This window comes from Gavialis gangeticus, unplaced genomic scaffold (assembly GCF_001723915.1).
Source record: "Gavialis gangeticus isolate Ggan-Ray unplaced genomic scaffold, GavGan_comp1, whole genome shotgun sequence".
Classification (NCBI taxonomy): domain Eukaryota; kingdom Metazoa; phylum Chordata; order Crocodylia; family Gavialidae; genus Gavialis; species Gavialis gangeticus.
This window is the reverse complement of record NW_017728992.1, coordinates 165312467-165326296: the sequence shown is the minus strand read 5'-3', so window position 1 is coordinate 165326296 and position 13830 is coordinate 165312467. Positions and strand designations below refer to the sequence as shown.

General features: G+C 39.1%; 1 protein-coding gene across 1 annotated transcript in view; it reads right to left on the bottom strand.

Moving 5' to 3' along the window:
- Positions 1 to 13830, bottom strand: part of RIMS2 (regulating synaptic membrane exocytosis 2) — a 1108253-nt gene that overhangs the window by 373797 nt on the left and 720626 nt on the right. Inside the window, exons 19-20 of the mRNA XM_019528053.1 lie at positions 1403 to 1468; positions 674 to 781 (exon numbers count right to left, since the gene is read on the bottom strand). Coding sequence (XP_019383598.1) covers positions 674 to 781; positions 1403 to 1468 — 174 coding nt within the window. The remainder of the gene's footprint in view (positions 1 to 673; positions 782 to 1402; positions 1469 to 13830) is intronic.

The following is a 13830-nucleotide window of genomic DNA, read 5'->3' as shown; positions in this document are numbered from 1 at the left end:
AAACTCCAAGCTAGCACTAAGCCAATCAACATTTGTGCAGCATATTTTATATAAGCTATTATTGACTAAACTTCCCTCTGCATGAGCTTCCTTGTTTGTAAATAGGGACAATGATGGGACTTGTGAAACTAAATTTATTAATGCATGTCAGGGACTTAGCAACTAGAGAATGATCATTACACAAATACCTATAACAAAATATTCATTACTCTATAAGTATTCAAATGAACCTCTACCAGAATTTATCAGCTAAGCAGAGTGGAATTTTCAAAAGACTTAGAATTGACCAAACTCCAATTACTTTGAAGTCCATGGAAATTTTACCATTGATTCCAAAAAGAGAAGAGTTAGGGCCAACAATGCACACTTTTGAAAAACCCTAACAAAATGTAGAAGCTATAAGAAAAATCCATATATTCATTGATATAACCTACTTTCTGAACTTGGTTGTTTTTTGTTAGCAAATCTTTTACTTTCTCTTAAAATTTAAAGCTGCAATTATTAGCTCTGCATAATCACTCTTAAATTAACATATTTACCAAGTAATCACAATAAATTATACAGTATTTTTATTGTACAGGTTTAATGCATAAAGCATATATTGCTTCATTCTGAACCTGAATGATTAAACTGTAAGTGGGAGGATAAATAAAGTACTCTGCACCAATTATACCTCTCAAGATCATAGTAAGCACCCTCAGAATAGGTACGGCACATCTTACGGGAACGAAGTAATCTGATTGCATCTTCACAAAAGAGAGGATATATAGTATGATCCTTGCTGCCAAAACATAAATAGTAAACACAATGAAAAGCAACACAAAGATGAAATGAGGGCAGACACACATGAAAAGTAGGAAACTTTAGAAAGGGGTTAACAGAAACAGAACTCAACCAATATAAAACAGAAGGAGAAGTAAGAGTATTGATGAATTTGGTAAAATCACAAGGAAAAACATGAAGATAAATTAACCTGCAGGTAAAAATATAATGATCATGCTTTGGAATTGTCTTTTATTAATGTCTCATACTGTTTAAGAAAGAACTGCATATGACATCTGCAATTCCATTAGATACTGAGGCTGGTTGATTTTATATAATTTTAATGGACTCCTTCAAGACACAATGGAAACAGTACAATATAGTGTCATTTTTATTTTACCACGTATGGACTTGGAAAACTAAAACATGTAAAGAATAAAACCTTAGTATCCAAATATCTACCACTTGATAGTACATATGTTTTTTTTTAAATTATATTTCTTATTTTGATACTAAATTCAGTGCTTCTTACTTTTATCTTCTAGCACTATACAATGATTTTTAAAGAGCAAGGAGAAATGTAGGTACACACAGGTACATGCAGCATTTATCCACAGAGTCACACAGAAAAAATATATACCTGGCATCTCTGTGTTGGTGGTCAGTGGACTGAGTATATCGGGACCGAGGTAGAGTGAGATAGTGACTGAAAGCATGGCAGAAACAAAAATATAAATGAGACAATACAATGAAGATGGAATAATGCATAGAGAAAATAAACAAATGTTAGAAAGCATGAGAACAGAGCAGCTTTAAACAAATTGCCTAGAAATACTGAAATAATTACTGAAATGGCAAATTTGAAACAAAGTAACAAAAATCAAAATTAAGTAAAATACTTGCACATTTTATTATATGAACATGTTAATAGCATGTTACCCCTTTTGACCTGAGTAGCTACTAAAATTCAGAGTGTAGTAAATTATTCCAAGTAGGAGGGGAAACTGGTAACTAAATCAGCTATTTATCACAGAAATCACAGAAATGTGTCTGGAGGGAAACTCAGTTCCCCACTCTGAAACAGGATTAGCTATACCTAGAATAACTCTGACAGATGTTTGTCTAATCAGTTCTTAAACATCTCCATTGCTAGGCATTCAACAGCTTCTGTTCCTAACCTAATTCAGAGTTTAATTATATTTAAATAAGAATCCTCGGTTCCTTCAAACTTCCATTACAGGTCATGTTTTCTAAGCCTCTTTTGATTCTTGTTGTTCTCACTTTGGACTCTTTCCAATTTTTACATCTTTCTTAATATGTGGTGCTCAACTGGGCAGATTTTTCCAGCTGAGGCCACGTTAGAGTCAAGCAGAGCAGAATAATTATCTTCAAGACCCTATATATGGCCTACCTATTAACACATTGCAGCACTGCATTGCTGACCTATATTTAGGACATGATTCACTATAAATCCAAGGTCCTATTTTGCAGTACTAATACCTAGGTGCTTATTTATCATTTTGAATGTGATCATTTGATGTTACTTCCTAAGAGTAATTCTTTACTGTTATATTATTGAATTTCATCTTATTACTCAGGAGCAATGCTCCATGGGAGCACCAATGACTTGGCTGACACATACTCTTAAATGAAGTCCACCAGTGAAAACTACCATTTTCACCAAGGTTTATGTATAGCAATATTTGGAGAAAACAAAGGTATTCACATACTAATTAGCCCCCCACCCCCAATGGTTGGAACCAGGTGTTCTTGTCACAAGTCCTGGGATCCTTCAAAAATTTATACGCAGATGAGGCCCAGGGCATCCTGGTTTGGCTTCACCTCACAGATGGTGGGGCCACATTAATCATATGTGACAGGCTGAGAGGGGGAGGGAGGGTGACCAAGGAATTCTGGGTGAATAGTTTGGGTCCCTATTTGATGATGTTTGCCAAACCTTTAGGGCTAGTTAAAAAACAGGACTCACTGGAAATGGGAAAGAAAGTTACAGATCAGCTGTGGGAATGAAGGGGAAGTTGATCAATAAGAGAATAAGAGCCTTCTCAATAAGAGAAGGCTGAGGGGGGATCTTGTGGCCTGTTATAAACTGGTTAGGGGGGATCAGCAGGCACTGGGGGAGTCCCTGTTCCCCCAAGCGCCGCAAGGAGTGACCAGGAACAATGGTCACAAGCTGGCGGAGGGAAGGTTTAAGTTGGACATCAGGAGGCGCTACTTCACGGTCAGGGCGGCTAGGGTCTGGAACCAGCTTCCAAGTGAGGTGGTGCAGGCTCCCACCCTGGGGGTTTTTAAGAGGAGGTTGGATGACCACCTTACTGGGGTTATTTGACCCCAGTGCTCTTCCTGCCATGGCGGGGGGTCGAACTAGATGATCTGCTCAGGTCCCTTCTGACCCTAGAAACTATGAAACGTATTCAATGTAGTGGCTCATCATGACTTGAAATAGAGTCAGTGCTGAGGGAGGCCAAGTGTAATGGGCATTACCGTATATCTTATTCAGATGGGTTATATTAACCTATCCTTGGGGTTGGTTCCCATTATTATGTTTGCCCCATATGGGTTATATGTTTTATAGTCACGCTCAGCATAGGCTGCATTTAATTAACTTCATAGTTGATTTCCATTACTGAGCACATGCTGATTTTGGCATCAGTTTAATGACAAACAAGGTATTTTGAGAGTTTCCTGTGTAGATGAACATAAATCGAGGGGCTTTTTCCCCCATATTGTTTAGGGGGGAAAACCTCATCTTACATCCAAGTAAATACAGTAAGTCATGGTGAGTGGGGGCGGGATTAGCAGTTCTGCAGGTATTAGCAGGTCACGGTTGGCTGGCAAGTTCATAGGTTGGTCAGTGAGTCTGTGGAAGCAGGTGGGTTTTTCTGCGCCGTATATGTGTTCAGTGATTGGCCAAAGGTTAGATCAATCTATGTAGATCACCTCATAAGTGAACTAAAGTTAAATTGGGCCAGGCATTTTTTTGCCCAGTCTCACATTCCAGAACATCTGTACTGTTCAGTACTTAGATTAACCTAACCCCTAGACAGGTCAATCTGAGAGCAAATACATGTGCTATTAATGTGATATAAGTTTACCACACAGTAACATATTGCTCAGTAAGTCTTCCTCAGGAGCGCATCTACATGTGCACCATGTTAGAAGCAAGCCTACTCCCAATGGGAGCAGCCCAATACAGGGCTGCTCCTGCCCTGCTCTGCCCCACTGCAGCATCCAGGAGGAGCTCCAGGCTACCCAGGTTTCTGGCCTGGTGGCTGGCAGGGGGCACAGATGTGATCCCAATGTGTACTGGGGCCAGAAGAGCTCTGCTGGCTGCAGTGGCAGCTGTCTCCTGACCCTGTGAATATTGGGAGGGGTCTTCTGGCCCTGTGCACACTGGGACAGTTACCCCTGAAACTGGCAGAGCTCTCCTGGCCGCGTGCACTTTGAGACACACAGCTGCCAGCAAGCCCCATGCCCAGTGGGGCTTCCCCAGCCAGCTGGGGGATTGATAGCAGCTTCCTCACAAATGAGACAGCTGCCAGTGAGCCCCTAGCTGAGCAGAAAAGCAGAGAGCTCTCCAGTCCCAGTGCTGCTTGGCTGTTGGTTCCTGTTGGGAGCTGGGAACTGTGCAGCACTGGGATGGGGGGTGGGCACAGAACTACTCCATCCCATCACTGATCAACACCAGCTCCTATGGAGAGCCAAGAGCTGAGCAGTATCAGAACCAGGGACAGAGAACTCCCTTGTGGTCCCCTGCTGGTGTGGCTCAGCAGGAGCAAGTTTGCTCCCAGGGAGCATCTACATGGACACTACTGGACAGGTCTACACAAGATGCTAACTGTACAGCAGCCTAATAACATTGTGCAGTAGTGTGCCGGGCAAAAATCTGTGCTAATACACTACTGCACAGTAGTGTCACTAAAATCCTGTGTGCTGGCACTACTGTGCAGTAGCGTGAGTTACTACACCTTTAATACCTGGTTAACCAAATACTAAAATTAATGCGCAGTAACTGCAATGCATTAATGAACGTGTTGTGTTGATGTGCCCACTGTGCAGTAACTACTGCACAGTTAATCTAGTACCTGTATTTACAGGTTTTAGCTAATTGCACAGTAGACAAATTTACTGCACAATAAATGCCACACACGTGTAGACATTAGTCTACTGCACAGTAAAGTGACTCATGTAGACATGCCCTCTAAGTGTAAGATCCACATGTGTGGCTGCATTTACACGAGATGCTGACTGCTCAGTCATTACTGTGCAGTCATTTAGTACTTATATAAACAAGTATTACAGGACTAGGCAGTAACCCAAGTTACTGTGCAGTAGTATCGATGAAAAAATGGCTTCTTCGTGATGCTGACTGTGCACTAGCCCAAGACTACTACATGGTAGTATCAAATCATGGTTGCTGCCACACAACACTACTGCTCAATCAGTGTCTAGTATAGATGTGGCCTGTGTGAAGTAAGTTAGATCAGACCTGATCTACCCTCCCAAACTTGTGTATGGTTTAGCACTTTAAATCTAATCCTACTTAAATACATTTAAGTGTAACTTCTGTACATAAATTTAAGTGTAACATCTATGCCCTAAAGATTTTTTTAAAAAGGTAGACACATATCCAATAACACTTAAATTTTACTGAATAAAATACGATATTAAGGTGTCTTATTCATCTGGAGACTGAGAAACAGGCAGGAAAAGAAATGTTGGGGTCTACGAGATCCTATACATGTGCAGGGAGGCTATTCCAATGCACTGTAATTATAGCACATTGGAGCAAACTCAACTAATTGACTTGGCTGGAGCATGGTAATTACCATTCTCCAGCAGACTCCAGTGTCATGTGTATCAGCATCCCCATACTGAAAAATGGTGGCAGGGTGCTTTAAACTAAAGCTTTTTCAATGAGCTTTAGTTCAAAGTGCCCTGCCACCATTTTTTCAGCATAGGGACACTGATACACATGATGCTCCTGGCACTTTTAATTAGCGTGGATCTCAGAGCTACACTAATTTAAAATGCCCCCTCTGCCTCCTGAACCACATCTATAAACACCCTAAGATATTGTGTGCTCTGGTCCTCCTAAGTGTTTCATTCCTTAAGTGTTTTTGGAGCTAGACTGTTTTTGGTGGTGGCAGATGACAGAACAAGAAGCAATGGTCTCAAGTTGCAGCAGGGGAACTTTAGGTTAGATATTAGGAAGAATTTTCTCACTAGGAGGGCAGTAAAACACTAGAACAGGTTATCCAGAAAGGTGGTGGAAGCTCCATCCTTGGAGGTTTTCAAAACCCGACTACACAAAGCTTTGGCTGCGATGATCTAGTTGGAGCTGGCCCTGCTTTGAGCAGGGGGTTGGACTAGATGACTTCCTGAGGTCCCTTCCAACCCTAATTTACAATGATTCTATGACCTTTATGACCATTAACAATCAAGAAAATAAGCTTTTACTGTATTCCCTGTTAGTGGCAACTGATTATGTAGTGAGATCCCAAATAACTGAATTTCATGGGATTTTACCTAGGGATGAAAATTTCAGAGATTGTTACTACTGTTCTGCAATGGAGAAAATTAGCCATTTTTTAACAATCTGAGACAAATGTTCCAAAGAAAAGTACACTAACGAACAATGACAAAACCCATAATACATTATTATCCTATCATTAAACTTTTACAAACATTATATTTTACTGTATATAAATGCAAAGTGACAGATATGTAGATGTTCTGAATTAGGAGAGTAATTAATTTAGGCTGTATTTTCTTTGGCAAAGAACAGACTCTTTGTATGGGTGAATAAGATGTATATGATGAAACAGTTTTCCATCAGAAAATACAGTTGTGTTAATATTGATGTATCAAATGTATCAATGCTAATGGTTTTTAACAAGAATTGAATTAAAATTAATCATCTTAAATTTTTCATTCCATTTGTTAATGTTACAATATTTCATTTAAGTAGGGTAAAAAATTGCATGTTAACTTTTTCATTTTGTTTTATTTTTATTTTAAAGTACCATCTACAATCTTATACCTTATATTTTATACTATAATGTTTTGTTATTACTGAATAAATTCTACCCTATTTAAATTAAATAATTTGACATGATTTAAAGAAAAGAGTTCAATTATTCGAAAATGAAATTTAATGGGGTTTTTGAAACTGCAGATTTATGCAAAACAAAATGCTTATTTTTCAACCCTCTCTCATATTTCATAAAAAGTCATGCACATTGTATTGTAACAATAATAAATAAAACTAATATGTCACTTTAGATCCCTTTAGTACGGTATTTCTAGTCTGCACTTTACATACTTGAATACAGAAAATTAAGGCTTGAAATTGATATGCTTAAAAATAACTGCTGAAAGATCTTGGCATGAGAACATGTAGTAAAATGTACAGGATAAAAGAAAGGATTTTTGAAGACAAACTTAATGAAGGAGAACTTTCAAATAAGCTTTTTCACATTTAAAAATGACAAGTCATATTTTGATGCTAAATGAATTTTAGTTTTTGTCCAAGTATTGTTTATGGCGATGTGTGGCATGCTAAATAAAATGACAGAAAAATACCATGTTTTATAAAGGAATACTGACAGAAGTTGATTATGTCAGAACTTCATCTACTTTTCAAAAATCTGTAACTTTTAAAAATTCAAAATTTTATCATGATGAGGGATTTTTCCTGGCAGCCCATGTAAGTCAGAGTGTTCACATACATGTGCGTGTGAATGTGTGTACACACACGCACATGCACACACTCCTTACTGCAACTCAGTATATGTAATTCCAGATTTTCCCAGATTCACCTGTATTTCTGTCTCTTGACCTCTTTCATAAAGGCGTGATCAGTAAGCAACCTCAATAAATATGCAGTGGTACCCTGCTGGCAGTGGTGTATACATGCTGACAGTATCAATCTAAGCCTAAGAAAAGGAAGTGACTTGATTGCAAAACAGCATGATAGCAATAAACCGTGTTTATAAATATTTGGTTAAACAAGTACAAAAATGCACAGAAATAACATAGAATTAAACATTGCAATCAAAATCTGAAATCTAATATGATCACAAGTCCTTTATGCTTCATTAATGCTCATATTTAAGAATAAAGAATAAACAGTAAAACGTTAATTTCTTGAAATATTTGTTTCTCCGGGTGCATCTGCATATGCATTACTGTGCTTTTCCTAACGCATGTTAAATTTAGTACCTCCAATGTGAGGTATTCAATAAATGCACATTAGGCTGTGCTACTTTGCAGTACCGAAAGCACATGTCTTTGTGATGCTTGATACACAGTAGCCTATTGTACTGTGCATTAGCATAACTGCGTATTTTTTATGTGATGCTTTAATGAAAAAATAGGCTACAGCATTAAAGTGCACGTGTATATGCGCCCCCTCAGAAGTTTCTTGATTCTATCAAGAATAAGTAAAGGTGTTTTTAATTGAATCTACATCTTTCACAATTTTATAACACAGCACAACATAATTACATTCTTTGAGTTAATAACTATTTGAGTGTAAAATGTAACATTGAACTGCACATTCAAAATTTAATAACAAAGACAGACGAAAAAAGTGCTGCAGATCTGACTAGTTAAATATGTTGATGCACGTTCTGAAATTTAAAATTTTTAAATTTACTATTAAATATTTATCATTAAAAAAGAAATGAGCAAAAAGGCTTAATAACAATGCCTTATTGTGATTTTAAAGGCATAAAGGATAAGCAGGAGAGCAATTACTTTTTCTAGATAACAATCAAATTCATTTATAAGTAATGCTGCCAGTAGTATTAAATATGGTCATGCTTTCTAGTACCAGATAAAGCGAACATCCCTTTGCTAAGAATCATTCTAGTGAGTGTCTGTGTTTTCACTGAGATCAGATGTTTAGTTCAATTTTGGAAGGTGGAAATAGATAAAACTAGATTGTTCCAGTTCAGTGCCAGCCTAACCAAGGTGACTCCCCACCCCCAATAACACTGTTTTATTTTAAAGCATGGACAAAGTTATGGATCAGGCACTAGTCTTTCATCTCAGGAATCTCCTCTTGGCAGTTTCAGCTAATTCTATAAAAGGCAGCAGCCTTCACCAGAAACCAACTACATATAATTTAGTGCAATGCAGCATGATTTGCAAGTCTCAGGAGGGACTCACAATTAAAGCTTGCATAAAGACTGCACTATCTTTCACCCCACAGGACCTGGTTGTCATATGACAGGAGAATGTCACCTCATTATATCTGGCTTTTAATAAAATGGAGTATATTGCAAGTCATCACTCCATCAAAAAGTGACATTGAAAAGATTCTTCAAATTGGGTTCCCACATTAATAACACATAGTAAACATAGTAAAAATCCAGCCCACTAACACAGGCCATTTTTATAAGCAATATGGAAAACAGTATTTCTGAATTCTACGGAACTCTTTTTTGTTTACATTCATACATTTGTTAATTTTTTTTTCTAAATTACTGAGCACTAAACACACACCCATTATTGGCAGTTCTACTGTAGTCCCATATCACCTTATACAAATATTTTGCCAGGTGTTTGCATTCTGATAAAGCAATAAGATAAAAATATGCCACTGGCCTTAATTTCGTATTTAAAAGTACCTGTCTTTTTGATTGAATACAACACATGAGATCTTTGTGTTCAGGTCTGCCAATCATATACATATAAAGCCATAAATCAAGAGTTTGTAATCAAAGTCTCTCATCCTACAAGTTACAGTATGCAACTAGAGTGATATATTCATCCAAAACCCTTCTGACTTCACTGGGCCTATACCTGGGCATAGCATACTGAAAATTGCAAGTCAGCACCCTAAAAGAAATACATCAGTTATAACAACTAAGGGCATGTCTACAGTAAAGACTCCAAGGTAGTGTAAAGATGTCCAAGCTAGTGTGATGGTAGAGACTTGTACACAGCTGCCAGGAACCCTGGCTGACCTTGAATAGGCTGGGGAGAGAGCCCTGGGAGAAAGAGAGTACTTACCTAGAGGGCAGGGAGAGTCAGGACTGAGGCAATAAGCATTGCTGCTGTGCTGGTTTATAAGCTCGCTGTCAATCAAACTAGGTGGTACCCAGACGATGCCATCAGCTGCAGGTGCCACCATGGGGAGTTTAAAAGGCACTAATATTGCCAAAGAGAGGGACCAGGTAGCTTCCACTGGGCCAATGGAGGCCAGGACAGAAAGCGTCTTGGGATGCCGATGCAGTGGGACACTTAGGTCACAGGGACCCAATTAGAATGGAGCAGGAAAGGCCCAGCAGGCTGAAGCGGGGATTCTGGCTCCAGCCTTGTTCAGGGGCTATCTCCCAAAGGAGGGGACATAAAGAATATAAATCCAAAGGGGTTTCCTGAGCCCCTTTATAGATCATTCCTCTGTAGTGGAGGCTTTCTTCTTTATTTTCTTTGATTATCATTCTAATGGGCCAGTATCCTTGTGGTCTTTAGTAAGAACCAGCTTCGGGTGTAATGCCCAGAGAGCAGGGGAAAAGCAAGTGGCCCAGAGGGCACTGTGTAAACTTTATCAAAATCTGGCAGCAACCCACTGAAGCATCAGAAGACTGGACATAAGTTGACAACTGCCAAATAGATCTGAAAAGGCTGAAGCTGCTGTATTAACACCTGCAGCTGGCGTGTGGCTGGGGTATAGGAGAGGAAGGGCCCCAAGGTCAGCCACATTCAAGCCGTGAGCACCTTTAGTGGGGAAACATTTATCTACACCACTGAATCCCTCCTTAAAGATTCTGATAACATCAAGATATGACGAGTGAGTTGGGGGGAAAAGATCCTGCTTTGGGTACTCCCAAGATGAGTTACCGATTGAGCAATGTCGTAACACATGCTGTAATAGATGATAAAGCATCACCACCTATGGTTGGCGTATGGATGGAACCTCAGAAGATTCTCTAATCTAACTCCCTAGTCAACTTGTTCATAAAATCTTCCAAGGATGGAGATTCCACATTTTCTGTTACCTGTTCCAGTGCTTCCTTACCCTCATAGTTAGGAAGATCAAATTAGCCACTAACCCTTAGCAGAGCAGGATCTCTCTAATAAAGCAGCTTAACTCTGGGAAAGGATCAGAGCTACAAAACTCCAACAAATGGTGAAAAAGGGAAGCAAGTACGTAAAAATGCAAAATACATCCAGTGCATATAGACACATGCAGGAAGTATGAGGAATAAGCAGGAGGAGCTGGAAGCTGTAGCTGTCAAACGAACTATGATCTAATTAGCATCACAAGAAGTCTTGTGGGAGAGCTCCTATGACTGGAATGTCAACACTGAGGGTTACACTCTGTTTCAGAAGGACACAGTAGGGAGAAAAGATGGTAATGTTGCCTTGTATATCAAACACACACTTGTTCCCTGGTTCAGAAGGAAGAAGACAGCAAAGCAGAATGCATCTGAATGAAGATGAAGGGTGAAAGACACAGCACAATGTAATGGTGGGGATTTATTTATAGGCCAAATCAGAAAGAGGAGGTGGATGAAGCACACTTCAAGCAGGTGATAAATCTATTCAAAAGCTATGGGATGGTACTGATAGGAGACTTAAATTTTTCAGACATTTGCCTGAAGAACAATGTGGCCAAACATAAAATGTCAAGCCATTTCCTAATTTGCGTGGAGGACAAATTTCTGTTCCCAAAGGTGGAGAATACAACTAAGAGAACATCTATCTTGGATCTGGTCTTGGTGAAGCTAACCAAAAGAATTAATGGAATGCCATCACAATATGATGGCATTCCATTTTCTGAGACAGGAAAGGCATGAGGACAGCAAAATTAGGATGCTAGGTTTTAAAAGTGTGGCTTCCATCTGGCTTGAGGAGTTAATAGGCACAGTGTTATGGGAAGACAGTCTGAAGGATAAAGGCACCCAGCAGGGCTGAGAGCTTCTAAAGGGCACAGTATTGGAAACCCAACAAAAAAAAGTCCAGACACAATAGAAGTACAAAAAGAATGGCAAGAGATCGATATGGCTGCACAAGGAGCTTCTAAAATTCCTCATATGCAAAAGGAAAGCGTACAGGCAATAAGAGAATGGGCAAGTCACCAAGGAAGCATACCAGAAAATAGCAAGAACCTGCAGGGACAAAATCAGGAAGGCAAAGATAAGAACAAGCTCCACCTGGCAAAGGAGGTTAATGACAACATGAAAAGGTTTTATAATAATGTTGGCCAAAAAAGAAGGACCAAAGAAGCTGTGGATCCTCTGTTAACAGGCCAGAGGGATGCTGACATAGAGAGCTTTTTGAGCAAATGTGCAGACAACACAAAACTGAGAAGGATTGCAAACACATTGGAAGATGCAAGCACAATTCAAAAGAATCTCAACCCAACAAAAAACTGTCCTGACACAAGAAAGCTGAGATAGAGCTAACAGGATGAAGTTCAGTGCAGAGAAATGCCAGGTGCTAAACCTCAGGAAGAATAATAAAAAATACAGACATAAAATGGATGACACCTGGCTGGATGGCAGCACTACAGAAGAGGATCTGGGAGTCTGGGTACATCACAGACTCAGTAGAAGTCTGCAGTATGCAGCTGCATAGAAGGCAAATGTGGTTTTAAGATGCATCAAAAGAATCATTAGGTACAAGATATGGGAGGTGCAAGTGCCTCTATACTCAACCCTGTTTAGGCCTCATCTGGAGTACTGCGAGCAGTTCTGGGCTCCACATTTTAAAAAGGATGTGGAGAAGTTAGAGTGTCCACAGGTGGGCAACAAAGATAACCAAGGGCTTGAAAGGCAAGTCATGCAAGGCGAGGGCTGCTGTGAAGAAAAGGGAAAGCATCTTTTTTCTCTTGCTGCAAAGAGAAGGATGTGGACCCATGGCTTCAAGTTGTAGCAAAGTAAGTTTAGATTGGATACTAGAAAAATATTTCATTGGTAGAGTGGAGCAGTGGAAGAGACTGCCTAGGGAAGGTGTTCAAGAAGAGGTATTCATCTCAGTGGAGGTGCTCACCTCAATGGAGATGTTCAAGATGAGGTTGAACAGCCACTGGTCAGAGGTAATCTAGGCATAGCTATGCCTCTTTTCTACTGTGGGTATTTTCCATGCTTTTTTGCTGGTTGCCTCCTCTCCCCACTTTATGCTACATATGTCAGGATACAACACCACTCCACCCCTCCAAAGCAGTAAACACACACAAACCCAAACATACTATTATGACATTTTTGTTTTTGAAAAAGGCATTTTATGCACACGCATAGGTTTTGTGTATTTGATAGTGATGGTGTAAAAACAAGTATTAAGATTTGGGAATATTTTAAGAGCAGATACAGGCCCCATTTCTTTAACTGCTTTAGTCTTACAATTTTTCATCATGCCATTCTTACATTAAATCTTTATGAGCTACATAACAATGATTGGTTAATACTTTGTGAATGTATGTCAAAGTGATATTTGAATATGATGAAAATGGGGACTAACAGATTTGGGCCACATTCTTGTCAGGTAGACATGAGTATGCATTGTGATATGTGCAGGACATAAAGAATACACAGCGGGAAATTACTTTAAGTACACTCAAGTGATTAAATAAGCAAGATAAAGTCATGCCTATAACCTTCATAAATCTGACCCTTCATTTTCACAGGCATACAATTACTCTTTGTGAAAGTCTGTGAAAAAACAGATACATCAAGCAAGAAGAAATCCCCTTATCTTTGTATCTTAGTTCCACATATGTAACCAAATACTGTATAATGTTTTATCATATGTGAAAATGAACAGGAAAAGATTGTATATGTCTTATAATTTCCTGGACCCACTTTTCTATTGGCATACCAATCTTTCTATATTTTTAAACCATCTTTCTTCATATACTTCACTTCTTCATACTGGTTCAAAGAGCCAATAAGGAAACAGAAATCATATTATGTGATTTGGGTGACCAGGAACACAACCCAAATACCAAATGCATATTCTGACAAGTCAACAGATGAACTGCATACTCTGGAGTGCTTATCCCCCCCAAACTCCAGACCTGAATACAAAAAAGCAAGT